The 16603-nt window shown below is 34.5% G+C and overlaps 2 protein-coding genes and 1 long non-coding RNA gene across 20 annotated transcripts; 2 read left to right on the top strand and 1 right to left on the bottom strand.

Annotated features, from left to right (window-relative positions):
* Positions 1-571: 571 nt before the first annotated feature.
* On the bottom strand, positions 572-6526 carry LOC110903297. Of its 6 annotated transcripts, none has more exons than XR_004863494.1 (13): positions 6417-6526; positions 6142-6281; positions 6009-6052; positions 5781-5844; positions 5437-5584; positions 5272-5307; positions 5109-5176; positions 4446-4620; positions 3699-3763; positions 2838-3594; positions 2622-2744; positions 2068-2128; positions 574-1929 (listed from the first exon to the last, which is right to left on the bottom strand). It is a non-coding gene; the product is annotated as an uncharacterized LOC110903297 (long non-coding RNA). The 6 variants fall into 6 exon arrangements; XR_004863493.1 differs by having other exon boundaries at positions 576-1495; XR_004863491.1 differs by having other exon boundaries at positions 572-1929; positions 2068-2744.
* Positions 6527-7238: 712 nt separating this feature from the next.
* Positions 7239-9454, top strand: LOC118480597 (putative F-box/LRR-repeat protein At5g02700). The gene is made up of 5 exons (XM_035975706.1): positions 7239-7355; positions 7446-8631; positions 8708-8911; positions 9039-9201; positions 9267-9454. The coding sequence occupies exons 2-5, from the start codon at positions 7471-7473 to the stop codon at positions 9269-9271; spliced, it is 1533 nt and encodes a 510-aa protein (XP_035831599.1). The 5' UTR covers positions 7239-7355; positions 7446-7470; the 3' UTR covers positions 9272-9454.
* Positions 9455-11621: 2167 nt separating this feature from the next.
* On the top strand, positions 11622-14655 carry LOC118479284 (transcription factor bHLH49-like). Of its 13 annotated transcripts, none has more exons than XR_004863486.1 (7): positions 11622-12254; positions 12470-12535; positions 12639-12701; positions 12782-12853; positions 12950-13144; positions 13643-13712; positions 14072-14421. XR_004863486.1 is itself a non-coding variant. In XM_035975703.1 (7 exons), exons 1-5 carry the CDS (start codon positions 12106-12108, stop codon positions 13025-13027), a joined length of 420 nt encoding a protein of 139 aa, XP_035831596.1. In that variant the 5' UTR covers positions 11637-12105; the 3' UTR covers positions 13028-13144; positions 13643-13712; positions 14055-14655. The 13 variants fall into 13 exon arrangements, 8 of the variants coding, with proteins under 8 accessions (XP_035831596.1, XP_035831593.1, XP_035831591.1 ...); XR_004863483.1 differs by having other exon boundaries at positions 11631-12254; positions 14055-14655; XR_004863485.1 differs by having other exon boundaries at positions 11631-12254; positions 12639-12707; positions 14055-14655.
* Positions 14656-16603: the final 1948 nt, after the last annotated feature.

The raw sequence follows: 16603 nt of genomic DNA, 5'->3' as shown, positions 1-16603 counted from the left end.
GGACTCCCACACCTAACACCCTTATTAATTTTAACTTCTTTGTTTATTTGAGTTAGTTTAAAAACTATCAAGTATGATTGTCGATTATTTTCATGTTACTTGATGTATGATTGTCGATTATTTACGTGTTATGTGTTGTTAATTGTTGATTAGTTAGGACTTATGTGTTATTTGACATTAATTGTCGATTATTTGGCATTGACTGTCGATTATTTAGGTGTTAATTTGTTAGAAATTAGGGGATTTGTAATTGCACTTTTGCTAATAGTCTTAATTTGGGCGTTAATTTGGTAATATGGGGGGGGGGTTGCACTTTTTCGTGATATTTTATGAAGGCCAAGGAGCACAATTTTTCGAGCTCGGACAGTGCACTTGAATTCTCAGGACCGGCCCTGATGAGACGAGTTGATTATCGAAAATCCTAGTTTCCTCTTATGCAATGCTAGGTCTTACCACACTTGTTGTATTAGACAAAAATGGCTAAAGCGCCCTTTTATTTATCATAAATAACTAGTCTAAGTACCCGTGTGTTGCACGGGTAGCTCAAAGTAAATTATATCATTTAATAGTGTTGACATAAACTTTGAAACGAAAGAAACGTTTCATTACTTATGTAAATATTAAATTACAATGAACTAAAGAAAAAGTAATACGAAAAAATCACAAGTCGTCAAACGGCTATACACTTTAATATACCAATTAAAAAAAATCTTGACCTTTTTATAAGCCATATCATTGTCATCAAATTGATCTACTCGACTAAGATACATACCTTGACTCCCCCGCTTGCTAGTGCCACCATGTATAGTGATGTGAATACCTTAAAATACACAAAAAAAAAGTAAGAAGATTTAAAAGCTACATTACAAACATGACGAACATATATCCTGAAAATACTTATTCACATATGTTTTATATGAAGCAAACTTGGCGAGCGAAGATAAAACAAAGCAACGGCAATAAACCGCCTTAAACGCTAAGAAACCAGCTTCCCCTTATGTATATTATTTATAAGTCTTTACATAGTTGTTTTGCAGCTCCTTTCTCGACCAAAAATCATTCTGCGCCAGCTGCTAAAATAGTAGCAAAACAGTGCCGGAGTACTCTCTAGATGGCTATTTCAACCCATTTTATAGCTAAGTGAATTAAAAACATACCGAAATGATGAAACTTTTATATGATTTAAAGTTTTACCACTCTCTTCATCATTTAATAGAGAAAGATAACTTTTAAACTGCCACAACATGCCATCTCCATGTTTAAATCTTCATCATGGAGCTTGTTGTCTTCAAAGGGAATCGCTTTAAACCAGGCAGAGGTGGCAAGGAAGCATAGAATTTGCAACTTTGTTCGAGAATAAGTGAGTAAAGCAAACTGCCGTAATATAAGGCAAGAAGTCAAGAACAAACAGATACTAAAAAGTAGAACTATTTTGTAGAACTCCATCCCATTCCTAGAACTCCAACTCCTTTCCATTCAGTATCTTCTCGGCTACCTATTATTGGAACACATGATATTTGAACATTTGCGCATAAGAAAGAGAATTAGTACACATCGGTCAGCACCGAGAGTTCGCAAAATGTGAAACAGGTTTCGAGATATAAAAAGGTCGGATTGGGTTAACCTGCTGCCCAATTTTTTTGTCCATTGAAGTCCTTTTATATATGGTTAACGCCTTAAAATATGATTGAAAATTTCTATAATAAAAACCTAATTTTGTAATAAAATGATTAAGAAAGTTGTAAGCATTAAAATAGACTGAGTGACTTTCGATTCATCAGACACATTCTACTTGTTCCATGTGTAGTTTCTTTTTTTTTTAATGGTTTGACCCGTTTCATCCTCAAAAAGCCAAAGAGGTGCTCACCAATAGACACAACAACATCCTCAAAAAGCCAAAGAGCCACGCACCAATAGACACAACAACATCTGCAATAGACCCACCCATCTCAACTTATTTATTTTATACAAAACACCAGTTATAGTTTCCCTTTTAACCCATAACCAAACCAAACCGATCCATGGTCACCCGTGTTTGAAAAAAAATACTTTAATTTAACAACGTACCTGCATGGGTTTGTTCTAGATTGATTATTTCACTTGGCGTTGCAAATAGCACACTTGTAACCTGCTCGACGCAACCAGTCAGAGATGTAAATATCGTGGATCATAACAGTTAATATTTAATATTTTATCAAATGCAAAGTATAAACCGCCTTCGGCTTCAAATTCTTATAACTTCAATTTCCTAAACCAAAATCAAATGAATAAATAAGCAAACCAACAGATTCGATAAGCATAACAATATAATATCAGTTACTTAATACTATGGATGACTCTAATCCTTACTACTAAACACACAAAGCATAACCAACAAATGTTCAATCAAAAAACTTAAGATCTACACCATACGAAGAACGATAAATCGAGTCAGATAAACCATACACTTTCATTCATCAAACATATCTTAAGTTAGTGTTCCACGATCACTATATCAAAATTAAAAAAATAGAACTGAGCAAAATTCAATGATTCAAGAAGAAAACAAACAATAATAGATATAAAGAAGCAAATCATTCAACTAACCACAAACCGATTCGTTAAGAGTATGATGAACTCACTATTGACAAATTATTATGAATTCTTGGTTCCTTCAAGACATAAAAACATCATATTTTTCACGGCATGCAACAATTATGCGTTGTTCTAATCTTTTCAGAGGAAACGCTCAAATGCAGACGGTTCTGTGGTAATAACAAATGCCAAGTGGTATTAATCTTCTATGGATAAATCTATATTGATGTGTCAAATTTATAATAAAGATAATAAATTTATACCCAAATCATTTACACAAACATCTTGTGATATTCCATTCTTTGTTATCTTCTCCAGCAAGGCTAAAGGGTCAACGATACCTGATACATCTAACCAGAACTGCTGATAAGTAACATTTCAACATCATTGTCATAGGTAGAGGTGGCAATTTACATCCATTTAAGAATCATTAAGTTAAATTTGGACGTGTTCTATCTCGAATGGTCAAATGAAAAACATAGAACATGTCAAACGGGTTAATCATTGGATTACGTTCTTGTCCCGAAAAGGAATTGAGAAATTCACTCTTTTGAATTTTCGTCCAACTCATTTTAAGTTGCATGCCCATCTTTTTTCTTGTCTAAACTAAACTACGATTTGTGCGTATGGTTGCAGATCACTCCTAAAATCAAACAAAGCTATGAGCAAACAATACCTTTTCAAAGTTAATAGGTCATTCAAGTAACAACCACCAAATTAACTATATACCAACAGATGGAGAGACCGTGTTTATGTGTGTGATAGAAATAGCATAAGTAATTTGACAATGACGAAACTGAAGTACGTAAAAACATGTCATCGTTGATATTTTATTTGTTTCATTCCCAGTAGTTAATAATTCTACTATGCTCAATACCATGAAAAATAAAACAAAAGAAATAAACATGCCTTTTGATGAGAATTATGCTGTTTCCCTTCCTTCCACGACCTAATTTGGCCATCTTTTGTGGTCCCAAATCGTCCCTCAATTAGACCATCTTTCATCGTCCTGAATCGTTCCTTGAAAGACATGAACAAATCCCAAAAACAAATTAATGAGAACAAAGTAAGATTATAATTTATAACACAATTTATAAGCTAAAAAACAAAGTTAGATTATTAACCGATTTCTTTGAATCTAAAGAAGTGCAGTCTTCATCATTTACTCTAGCGGCCAGGGTTTGTGTACCTGGAGATGACATTGCCGTCACGTGCCATAAGCAAGGCAGCAAAAGCTGACAACTTATACATATTTTTTTCACGAGTTAAGCAACCTCGGGTTTAGCTAGACTCGAATACCCCTGGTTGCAACGCTTGACTTAACACATAGTTGCAACGCTTGACTTAACACATAGTTGTAAGTAAAATGCTTCACTATTCATCAGCTTAAAGGTGATCCCGTTCAGCCGGTTTTAATGAAAATTCTAGAGCAGACCTCTAACTACTACGGTTTTTTAAAACGACAAACCAAATTGGGTGGGTTGGTTGGGTCAGCCAGGCCATCAGAAAGGGTTCAGTGTGGCGGTTTGAACCGGCCTTTCTAATCAAAATCCTTAGTTTGTAACTTTTTATTAATTTTTTTCTTAAATGATAAAGATGGTTTTCATGAACATTATCAGTATGCACAAATAAATATTCCAAAAAACGGTCAGTTCATTTTACATATCCGGGGCCAAGTTTCATATGATGAACGGAACCATTATACCCGCTTTTCCAAATAGTAAACCGTAAAAACTTCAAACATGCCAAACCAGTCAACTTGCTGGTCGGTTCAGTAAGTTTCAACAGCTAATGACTATCACTACGTCAAATATCCAAAACTATTGAAAATCTGAAAAAAACCATAAAAAGTCTACAATAGGTAACCAAACCTCGTGTTATAGCACCACAGTCACCGACCTAGGAAGAAGACCCTCAACCAAGCCAACATGCAAATGGTCCGTAACAACAATATGCCAGTCCTTCACATCACCAACACAAATTGCCAAAGGGCTAGCATGCTTACGCCCTTTATTCTCATTTATCATATTAACCGCCTCTACGTTACTGCACCAACACCCAAGCAAAACAACAAACAATCATCATCCAAAACCAACAATTCACTCACACAAGCAAAACGTCGAACACCTGGTGTGCACCCACAAAACTCAAAAAAAAAAACACAACTTTATATAATAAGTACATGTCCTGGTTGGGGACTACTAAGATTTAAGAGAATGAACACCAAGCTTATAACTAAGATTGAGATGCTTCAGTTTTCTGTTATAAAAAAATAATAATTGTTAGCAATGGGAGAAGACATCATACTTTTCATGCTCAACATTATTCGAAGGAGAAAAAATCTCAGTTAAACAAAAGGCTACAAACCAAATTACAATTACATTACAATTACAAATAAAATATAAACTTTAAATATGAACAGTATAGCGAATTCTTTTTGCATAAATCAACCTATTCATCAAAAAAGGGTCATGTTGTCACCCTAAGATTTTAGTGGCTGCCAAACAATAAAAAAGATGAAAAAACACTCTCACCCGGAAAGCAGTTGTTCCAACTATCTCTAGAGCAGTGTCGCCAGCATTACCAAACCTGTTCACCCAGTCTGTAACATAACCACAATTTACAATTAACAATTAAACCATGAGAACAACATCCAAGTGAAAAAAAATATGATTACAGAGTATTATCCAACGACACCTCGGTTTGGTCAATCAATGCATGCAGACCTTCAACCTACATAATTATCGAATCAAAACCATGAGAACAACATCCAAATGAAAAAAAAATAAGTTTACCCTTACTCAAAAGATTAAGCCAATATTGTCTACAACCATGAGTCAAAAACATCATATATAAACATACTGTTGGCGCATATATCCATTCACACACAAGCTGAGCCACTTATTTTTGCAGGCGATCGTTTTTCTCTAATAATAACTTGTTCATAGTAGATAGTTTCTTGTTAACTGTCTGAAGGCTAAAAGACTCTTTCCTTTGCTTCTATCGACATCTAAACACAAAATTATATAACAATTATCAATATTAAAAAACAAAATTATATGCATTCAATTTCCCCTTTTATTCTAAACTAAAAAAATGTGAAATCACTTGTTCTCCCTAATTAGTTATCACATCTGAGATTCAAAGATCCATATTCTCTCTAAATCTAAACACAAAAAAGTAGATCATAGACAAAAAAAACTAACCTCAGTTGTCCGACCAAAAAGCATTCCACGTTTAGACACCATCAAATGAATAGTCCTTCAAGCCCTAGAAAAAACACGTGCAGGTAGAATTCTTTCAGTACTTATCATCAAAATACTTCTTGCTAACATGAATCCGTTATGGAACAACGGAAAAGATATGAGGTAGATTATATGCGAAGAAACTAAATAACATCAGAAAGAGAAATCAAAAGAAAATAAAACACATACCTTCAATAGCGGAAGAAGATCCGATTAGAGAGATTAGATATTGCCTGGAAGTAACGGCCAGATCGAATTATCCTAGATGAACGAATCACAAAACAAATCTAAAATAGTTGATGAAGAAATCAAAACAACATACCTTCGATTTTCAAAATTGTTTAGAAAAGAAACCTTGAATCAGAAATCGTGAATGGGATTTAGGCAAGATCGATGGAATCAGAATCGCTTTTTGAAAGTTAGGGTTTCAATTACAAATAAAGATTGATCCACTCTTCAATTCTGTATTGCAATCGTGGAAACAAAAGAAGAATAAGAAAAAAAGAATCCAACAATGATGCTAATAACATTCGAATAAATATTTTATAAAAAGATGAATCTACATAATCTATATAACATAAACACAACAGATATAACCTTGGATCTTGTTGAGATAATCAAGAAGATGAATTTAGGTCACAGCGAAGAGAGATGTTAATCGCCGACAGAAGAAGGATGCACGCTCTCCTTTAGGGTTTGGAGAAAAAGGAAAGCGTCAATTGAGAGAAAGGATTTATAGGATCCATATTGTTACTCGGTTTCTTTAAAAACCCATTTATCCTACCCGAATGTAGCCGGATCCCGCGTCCAAAGTAATTTTATTTGTGTATTGAGAATGGTTTCCCTCCTAAACTTCCAATTCTCTGGCCAAAGAGAATAGCCACATCAAAGTCAAAATGTCAACCTTTATTTTGCTTTAGTATAATAGATAGATTAACGTTGTCGTCTGTGTGGGTTTAAATTAATATGAAAATTAAATTACTGAACTAAAAACATCAAATTTAAACTTTTGAGCTAAAATAGTTATTTGAATCAATCCACAAGTGGTACCATATTCAACTCTTTTTCATTTAAAAGATAAAAGATAATCTACAGTATTCAACTCTTTTTCCATTTAAAGATGAAAGATAATCTTGCAAACAAAAATATGTTAGAAGTAAGAAATCTAGACTGAACGGATGGAGCGTGACGATCTAATTTTTTTTTTTTGGAACATGACTTTCTTGTTTTAGGTCATCGCGCTTTTCAAATTGGAGAGTCTGTTGTCCACTCTAGCCTGACTGTGTTATCTTAAATGAGCCTACGCTGGCTTTAGAGTTTGACATGGGCTTAATACCGCAAAATTAAGAAAAAAAAAAAAAATTAACGGATATAGGTTGGGTCCACGCGTTTATCGTTATTGTTTGATCTTTACTTGTTCATATATTAGGTTCTCCCCAGCAGACGTAACTAATGTGTTGGTTTTATTTTCGTTTTGCAGTTAGAAACCCTAACCCTTGATCTCCGAATAATCACCCATTCGATTGTTTCATTGAGGTAACTAATGTTAATTGCATATGCTTTGTTCTGGAAAAACATCAATCGTCTTGTTTCTTGGTTTGTTGTATAATCCTTTCTGTTTTGTAGGCAATAATTTAAGCATTTTGTAAAGATGGATCGGATTTCAGAGCTTCCTGAATCCATTATTCATCACATCCTCTCTTTCTGTAGTGTGGATGGAGACCTTGTTCGAATGAGTGTACTGTCTAAGACCTGGTTTCACCTTACTGCTTCTTTTCCGGTTTTAAATTTTTATATGGGTGACTTTGAATTTAGATCTCGAGAAAGTTTTTTCAAGTATATTGAGTATACCACCTCAAGATTCTGCCATCAAAATCTCACTGCAGACAGTCTCGTGCTCAGTCTAACTCTCCAGGAGCCTGAAGAATTATATATTTTTAACAAATGCCTTGAACTAGTTCTTCAGAAAGGCGTTGAGGCGTTGCATATTAACTTGTTAGATTCTCCAAATGTTCCAAAGTACCGTCTGCCTAACACACTCTTATCTGTTTCCATGTTAATAGATTTGACCTTAATTGATTGTGAGTTGCCTTCTTCCTTGATGGTTGATACTATCAAGTTTAAGTCTTTGATGTTTTTGGAACTCAATAGGGTCCGTATAGATGATGAAATGATCACGTATCTCACCACTAGTTGCCCTCTTCTACAAGTATTTCATATTGACGAATGTCATGGTTTCAAAAGATTTTGTGTTTATGGACATCAAAACCTTCAAGAAGTTATTATCGCATATAGAGCTCCAGTTGAGAAAATAGATATTGAAGCTCCAAATCTAACTAAAATTGAGGTAGCAGATTACGTTGGAAGAAAGCCACCACAAATGAGCTTGGCTTCATGCAAAAAACTAACATCAGTGTCTTACAATGGGTATTCGAATGGTTTTCCCGATTTCTTATCCAACTTCCCCTTCGTTGAAAATTTGGCTCTGGTTTCTACATCTAAAAGCAATAACCTCAAGTTGTCAAGTCATTCCTTGAGGGCTTTGTGGTTCTGTTCTTTCTGTGATTTGGATAAAATCGAGTTAAGTACCCCCAATTTGGGTTTATTTATTTACTCTTGTGATGATTGGTATATCTACTCTTATAATGCTTGGTATATCTACTCTGTGATAAAGCATTTACCCCATTTGAAAGCATGTATGCGATGCTATGCTAATGCCTCTATAGATGCTCGTTGGTTCCAAAAGTTGAGGCTCTTTTTGGACAAAAAAAATGGTTTCAAAGCTTTGAACCTGTATATTTACACAGATGAGGTGCGTTTCTTTGATCAAATTTTTATATAACACAACCCCAACACAAAGTTGTATATTTCTTTCATTTGTCTTGCAGAAGTTAATAGTGTTAGAAAAGACAAAGGAGATTGAGTTGCCACCTTATGAACTCGAGCATATTGAGCTACATTTTGAAAATAGAGAATCATCGGATCATGCAGCTTTTGTGGATGCAGTACTTTGTTGTTTCCGTCCTCGATCTCTAACCTTAAGATCATCCTTTTCTTTAACTGATTTTGAAGAACAAAGTGCTCTTGTCAAGGTAAGAGTTATATGTGCTTTCTTTAATTGTATTTTTATTGAATTTTAACATTTTTAAGATTCTGTTTGCACACTGTAGTTATGTAGAAATGTTGGCTTTTTTTTTTTATAAGTTTCTTTTTCTTTAGTTTACTTATGAGAAGCTACTTGAACAAGAATTCCAAGGCCATACCAATATTCAGATTGTGTCGCCTTACTCTTCCAAAGCACAAAAGCAGTTTAAGGGCTTGATGTCATTGCCAACGCCATTACCTCGTCAAGAAAAAGCAATTAGCTTTATAAAGGAAGAAGGTAAATTTTTTAATGAACTATTATAATAGACGCATTCTTTACCTCACTTGTTAAAATCCAAACAGAATAAGCATGCGGTCAAAGGTTTGGTGGTTTGGAGATTTTCTGATGCATTGGATTTAGGATTCTATCCGTTAATTTGGACTGAAGATTAGAGTTTAAAATTGGAATTAAACATCTATAAGTAATATGCGTTTTAATATCTACATATGTAGTGATGGTTTTTGAATAATGACAATGATGTCTTGACTAATGAATAATCTATATGTTTTGGAGCTTATGCTTTGTTACTCGTTGTTCAGATTGTATATCTTGGACCTTATGTTGTTGCTAAGCTTGGCAAAAACGGGCTGGTCAGGTCATAACGAATCAATTTAACATGTTGCTATAAATGTGATAATGTTGTTTTTTAATCATAACCAACTCATTCAATTATCATGATTTTTTTTCTTTATTTTTTAGTGGATAGGAAGGTACTAGCGGGTCAGTTCAAATGTCATGTTTAGACCCATTCAAACTCACCCGACCCAACCTGAGCATCTTGTACCTCTAGTTTATATCATTTTTCTATGTTTTAATTCTCGGATTTTTGGGTTCCTTTAACCAATTCAGTACACTGGTTAATGCAGCAAAACTGTCATTGCTACCTTAACTATAAGTGACCAGTAATAATAATAATAAGGGAAATTGGCCTGTAATAGTCTCACCTGGACCTTATTGGCCATTAATAATTCCACCTCAGAATATTCCCCCCACCAGTCCCACCTTTCACCTATTTTTCCTACAATGGTCCACCGTTAAAAAAACTTAACGGAGTTAAGCTTTTTTCCAAATTACAAAGAGATTTTTTAGGGCTTTTGATTAGAACGACGATACGAGTCCATTGATGTAAAACTTGCCTCGAAACGGTGCTCTACACGATGAAAACGACGCTTCAATTCGGGTGTTTAAATTTCCAATTAACCAAAATCTAGTCACTTGGAGCACCATTTCGATGTAAGTTTTACATCAATGCACTCGTATCATCGTTCTAATCAAAATCCCTAAAAAATTTGTTTGTAATTTGGAAAAAAGCTTAACTCCGTTAAGTTTTTCTAACGGGGGACCATTGTAGGAAAAATAGGTGAAAGGTGGGACTGGTGGAGGGAATATTCTGAGGTGGGACTATTAATGGCCAATAATGTCTAGGTGGGATTATTACAGGCCAATTCCCCTAATAATAATAATCAAAACACCAACTTGGAAAGGCTATCAAGTAAAAGAATCAGTTTGCTTCAGGTCAATGTGGGTAGAAAACCCTAATCTACTAAAAACAAAGCCCCGCTCCTGAGGGGTCGAAAAGTTGCTATGGACCACACGCTGAACTCTAGACAAGAACCGAACTGTCTCCGGTGCCAAGGAGCCGAACGTGTCAAACTCCAGGTGGACAATCAAATTGTATGTGAATCTAGGTAAGTTGCTGAATGGAACAGCGGTCTTCGATGATGTTTATAGGCTGATTAGAGACAACCTGCAATGTCCCTTTAAAGCCGCTGATTCTGATCACCATCTTCATGAAAGCCGCTATCTGATTCTGATTTCGGAAATTTTAAATATAAAAACTAAAACAAAACACATAAAATTTAATAATAAAATTGGATTGTAGAAGGTGTTGTCACGTAGCATTAATTGAAATCATTTATTACAATTTAGATATCTTGACTTGTAGATAAACATAGGAAATTCACTACTTTAATGCATAGTAAAACTCTTCTCAAATTACAACACTAACTCTTAATTTTTTTTTTTTTTTGTGAAAAGCAACACTAACTCTTGAATAACAGTATATCCATTTTGGAAAGCAAAGAGAAAAGAATTATATCATTAAAAAGTCAACACCAAGTATATTGTATTTCTTTTGCTATTCGTACTTCACAAATAATTCTGGTTAAATTTGTTTTAAAAATATGTTGAGTTTGTCACACTAATATTATATAGATAAAAATATAATACGCATACTAATACTAAATAGATAAAAAAAAAAGACAATATAAAATAAATTGAAAAGATAAAGGACTTATAAGATTTGAATTTATTAATGGGGGTTGCTACACGTGGGTACCCCTTTCTTTAAGTTTTACTGAACGTGCCCCTCACTTTAAGTTTTACATTAATACAATTCAAACCTCTTTGTTTTTTTTCTTTTATTATCGTTTTTTAAAACGTTTTAATTATTTAAGTAACTTTCTTTAACGACATTCTAAACGTGTTTTTATTTTTAAATGACGTTTGTTTTCTTATTTAGAAAAACACCTATTTTTTCAAAATATTGTTTTAACTTTTTTAGAAAGGGTTATGTTAGTAATATTTATAGAGCTTTTAATATTTTTTCGCATATTATATACATATATTAATACATATACATATATTAAAAACTGTACGAAATGAACAGTAATGAACAGTGTAAAACCCACCATCTACCACGCATCCAAATACCCACCGCCCTTCTCCTTTCTATAAAACCTAACCCTAACCCATATGAAACAGAGTTCAGAGAGAGAGAGAGGTTAGAAGAGCTGGGTGACAGAGCCGGCGAAGTCTCCGGCTTCGACACGGTGGACGCGCCGCACATGGCTCTCCGGCGTCGACATGACAGACGGGTCCGCCGTACATGGTGGTGGGGTTATTTCGGGTAACCGCAACGGCAGCCAACAGTGACGATGGTTACCGTATGACCGTTTTGAGCAACGACGGTCATCACAGTAAGAGAGACAAGGAGAGAATCAGAAGAGAAAGACTGCGAAGGAGAGGCAATTTGAAGGATTTTATAGGTTCACCCGCAAGAGGGGTTCGTAGGGAATGGGTTCAAATCGCCTTCTGGTGATGGGTCTAAAGAGACGCCCCTGCGTATTGACTGTTTGACCGATGACGGACGTCAAGCTAAACAAGGTGGTTCAAGTTTTTCAGGCAATACTTTGGCCGGTTAAGCGGAATTTAGTGGAGGTGGTGATGAATACATTCATGTTCGGGCGCGAAGAGGTCAAGCTACCAACAGTCATAGTCTTGCAGAAAGAGTAAGATTTTCCTTAAATATATCCCGATTGTCGTATTCAATCGTTTTTTATCTTCTATATGTCCTTCCCCATAAGAATACATACAGATACAAATGGATTATAATGTCATAAAATAGAATTTTAGTGGATATTAAAATGTCATAAAACATGGTAGAATATGAAGTTTCACTTCAAATGATTGACTTACAGAAGTGTTTTACTTCAATTATTAATAGGTGAGAAGGGAGAAGATTAGTGAAAGAATGAAATTCCTACAAGATCTTGTACCTGGATGTAGCAAGGTTAGTTATTAAAATTATTTACAAGTTTGCCACCAGAATCTTGAATTTGTACCAAATAAAAGTTCTAATATCACTTAATGTTGAATGTGTTTGAACTTTTAAGGTCACCAGCAAAGCGGTTATGCTAGATGAAATCATTAACTATGTACAGTCACTACAACGACAGGTCGAGGTTTGATACTATGATGACCGAAAATAATATCTTTTTAATTTCTATTTTTTGAAAGCATTGAACTATTTCTGCAGTTTTTGTCGATGAAACTTGCTACCATTAGTCCTCGAATGGATTTTAACCTTGAAGGACTCATGGCAAAAGACGTAAGATATATTTCAACAAAACATTAGTAGCATTTTCCCTATAAAACAATCTTAAATGATTATCCTAACGGACGTTTATAACTTTATATTAATTAGGCGATGGAATCGCGCTTGGGACCTTCTGGCTCGCTTGGTACTGACATGGCAATGCCGTATGCTCTTAATCAATCATAAATGGCGATTATGCAAGGCGGGATTTCTGGTGTTGGAAGAAGTTCAGATGTGGGAAGAAGAACGGTTAATTCCCCTTTGATGTCTATCAGTGGAGGATTTAAAGATCCTACTTCACAGGTAATTTGCTGTTTATTTTAATAAATTGTTGTCTATTGTTTATTTAAATTAAAGTAAAACCTGACCTGACCCAACCCGAAACCCGGTCTGACCCGGACCCGTTCTGACCCAGACCCGTTTCGACCCAAACCAAAACAACCCTTTTTTATAATTGACCTATTTTGACCCATGACCCGACCCGACCCGTTTGCCAGGTCTATATTATATCATAATCAAAATGGCAACAAGTATGCATGACAGCATGATTGTATAACACTGGTAAATAATTGAAGTCTCGCAAACCGATTTGATTCGTTGTTATGGAGTTGGTTTGAGAGTATATGTTTTGAAACCTGTTAAAACAGAACCGAATGGATTATCACTGGTTTCAAAACTCTTCACATCATTATATTTAAGAACTGGTTCTAGATCATAACCATTTATTTGAAATTGTTTCACATGATGTTACTACGTTTCAGCTATTCTTCTTAATCTTGGTTGTTTTGTTGTGGTTTGCAGTTGTACGTGTTGGCAATCATGATTGTGAAGTAATACTTTTGCGATATCTTGACTTACAGCAAGGTGATTGGTAAGAAAGTGTGCAAGTATTTATATATTGATGACCATGTGTATATAATCGAATTTGATTTACATTATAAATAATTACAACACTTATCAAATGAAATAATACTCCTAGCAATTACTTAGTATTCTGGTGGTGGGGTTTTCAAAAATCCATCTCCACATCATATTCTCCAACTCTTGGTTTTCAGTTTTATCTGAGCAAAACCATATACTTATGTGTAGATTCTTAGGTAGGTTGTTTTAGAGTTTCATTCTTTTGAAATCAAATGAGGGCACCAAAAATATCTTCTTATTTTTTCCTCAAATAGTTAGCTTTGTATGTACATAGTCTTACAGTTGTTTTTAGATATTGTTATTGTTTAGGTTGAATTTGTATTGTGCATGAGGTGAATGGCAAAGGGATGCAGAAGGAAAAGAGGTGATGGTTCAACATACCAGCTAATGCCAGCATACACCTGCTCCGCTCACTATTGACGAGGATAGGCATGTCGAATCGCCTTCAATCTTACGGGCATGGACTATATGCATTTTGTTGACTAATTGATTAGTGTTTACATGATACATGATAATAATTGCCTAAGCACACTCTGTGATATTACTGTGATGTTAGTTTGCATGTGAATCGTTACAAACATAAACTGATTGTGTATACGTGTGCATCATTTGTTTTGTTTTTATATGTATGAAGCAGAAATACATTTTGTTCATATCAATCATGAAGATCAAAACGCAGCTATTGTCATTCTTTAAACCATCCCATTATTGAACAGGTAGCACCTTTTCTGAAACATGCAACAGGAAGCATAACAAGGAATGATTTGGTCATAGGTAAGGTAGGTGGTATTTCATGAAGAAGTTGGTAACAATTTAGAAGTTATTGTATTTGTAACTATTTAGAAGTTATGTATTTGTAAAAGTTCAGTTTAATAGATTTGTATGTTTTACAAGTGTCTATACCGCCACGAATCACAAATGAACCGAATCGAGCCCCGCTAATCACAAGCGCAACGCGCCACGTTGATAACACTAGTTTTGTTAATAAACAAAATGGTTTTTCTTTTAATTTATGATCAGTTGACTTCAATTTTTGGAACCGTAACAAACAATTTGGTTTATGGTTTAAACTCAAAGCCGAACCAAACGTTTGGTTTATGGTTAATGACGATTACAATTTATTTTGTTGCGTTCAACTATGCCTTATTTTTATTTTTACATAAAGTGGACCCGTCGTCTATATTAACATTGCTGGCAATTTCTGCTTTCGATAATTTGGACTCTTTTTTCTTAAATTTTGCATTCTAATTTAAAACCTGCATTTAGGTAACTTATTTTGTGCATTTATACAGATTTTTCATATTTTTTTAGTTTTGTATTAATGTATTGTTTTATTTAGAAAAAAAAGTTTTGTCTTTTGGAAAAATGTTTTTATTCATTTTATATAATAACTAGTTATTTTCCGCCCGCGCGTTGCGGCGGGACCCAATGATTACAAAAGGCGTGTCAGCAATGGCAAACAGATACCGAATATCAAAACATAAATAAAATGACATGGTAAGGATAATCACTCCGTCATAAAAAACAATTTTAAATAACCTAATATATAATAATAGGACCCACACGTCCTACACGTTGGAAATTCGGTTGTTTTCAGTTCAGTTATTACGGTGCTAACACGTTAAAATATGGATGAGCTCGGTACCGGTAACGGCAACGAAAGTACCGATCCGAAAAATCATCGAAATTAGGTACCGGCACCGAAAATGCTCGGTACAATACGATATGGTGTTGAAGGTAAAAATCAATAAATACAAGTATGGTGCTAGACCGGTGTCGAGCCGAAAGTAACGATTCTGAAAACGCCAAAAGATGGGTACCAAATTGGTACCGAAAATGATTTGGTATAGTAAATTTGGTACCGATACGATGCTTATTCGTTTACAGGATTTGATACGATTTACTCATCATTATTATAAATATCTAAGTTAATTTTACATGTTACAATTCATTCATTACAGAAAAAGACAAAAAAGAAAGCAAAATAAGTTGTTGTGTATATAAAACCTCATTCAAACGAAATACAGTTTACTTACTGTGTGTATGAAAAGTAATCTAAACGGTGCAATTACTTGCATTGCTGTGTTGCTACAGGATTTGATGAGCTCGGTACCAACCGGTATCAAAAATACCGTTACCGAAATCCTCAAAAGTGGGTACCGGTACCGAATATACCTAGTATGGTACGGTTATGTACCGGTCGGTATTGGTACGGTACCGGTATTTGAGGGTAAAAACCGGTGAATACCTGTGCAGAACCGGTACCGAAAATACACCGATTTGGTAAATTTGAGACTGGTACCTATACCTGATACCATTTGCTGATCTCTTAAGGATGTATTCCATTCTAATTTTAATTTAAAAAATAAATTATAAAGCACTGTTCCCGTTACCGAAATCCCCAAAAGTGGGTACCGGTACCGAATATACCTAATATGGTACGGTTCGGTACCGGTCGGTACTGGTACGGCACCAGTATTTAAGGGTAAAAACCGGTGAATAACTGTGCAGAACCGGTACCGAAAATACACCGATTTGGTAAATTTAAGACCGGTATCTATACTCGATACCATTTGCTGATCTCTTAATGATGTATTCCATTCTAAATTAATATATGATAAATAAAGAAAGTGAAACACTGTTCATTCGCTTTCTTTTTTATCATATATGATTCACTTTCTTTATTTATCATATATTAATGTTTCTAATTTTCTTTACCTAAACTATTTTTTTATCTTTACAAACATTCAAGGGGAGAATATGATAAGTTTTAATTTAATCTTTCAAAGATGGGTATAAAAAGTAAGGGGTACATTTAGCCAGACCCTTAATTTATTTATT

Source organism: Helianthus annuus, chromosome 7 (assembly GCF_002127325.2).
Source record: "Helianthus annuus cultivar XRQ/B chromosome 7, HanXRQr2.0-SUNRISE, whole genome shotgun sequence".
Taxonomy (NCBI): Eukaryota; Viridiplantae; Streptophyta; class Magnoliopsida; order Asterales; family Asteraceae; genus Helianthus; species Helianthus annuus.
This window is presented reverse-complemented; position numbering and strand designations above follow the sequence as displayed.

What these genes read in the sequence shown, in the direction of transcription:
- LOC118480597 (XM_035975706.1), top strand. Translation starts at nt 7,471, where the DNA reads ATGGATCGGATTTCAGAGCTTCCTGAATCCATTATTCATCACATCCTC. An exon ending in TGTATATTTACACAGATGAG is followed by an intron (nt 8,632 to 8,707) that starts GTGCGTTTCTTT and finishes TTTGTCTTGCAG; the next exon opens with AAGTTAATAGTGTTAGAAAA. An exon ending in AACAAAGTGCTCTTGTCAAG is followed by an intron (nt 8,912 to 9,038) that starts GTAAGAGTTATA and finishes CTTTTTCTTTAG; the next exon opens with TTTACTTATGAGAAGCTACT.
- LOC118479284 (XM_035975700.1), top strand. Translation starts at nt 12,106, where the DNA reads ATGACGGACGTCAAGCTAAACAAGGTGGTTCAAGTTTTTCAGGCAATA. An exon ending in TTGTACCTGGATGTAGCAAG is followed by an intron (nt 12,536 to 12,638) that starts GTTAGTTATTAA and finishes TGAACTTTTAAG; the next exon opens with GTCACCAGCAAAGCGGTTAT. An exon ending in AAGGACTCATGGCAAAAGAC is followed by an intron (nt 12,854 to 12,949) that starts GTAAGATATATT and finishes TATATTAATTAG; the next exon opens with GCGATGGAATCGCGCTTGGG.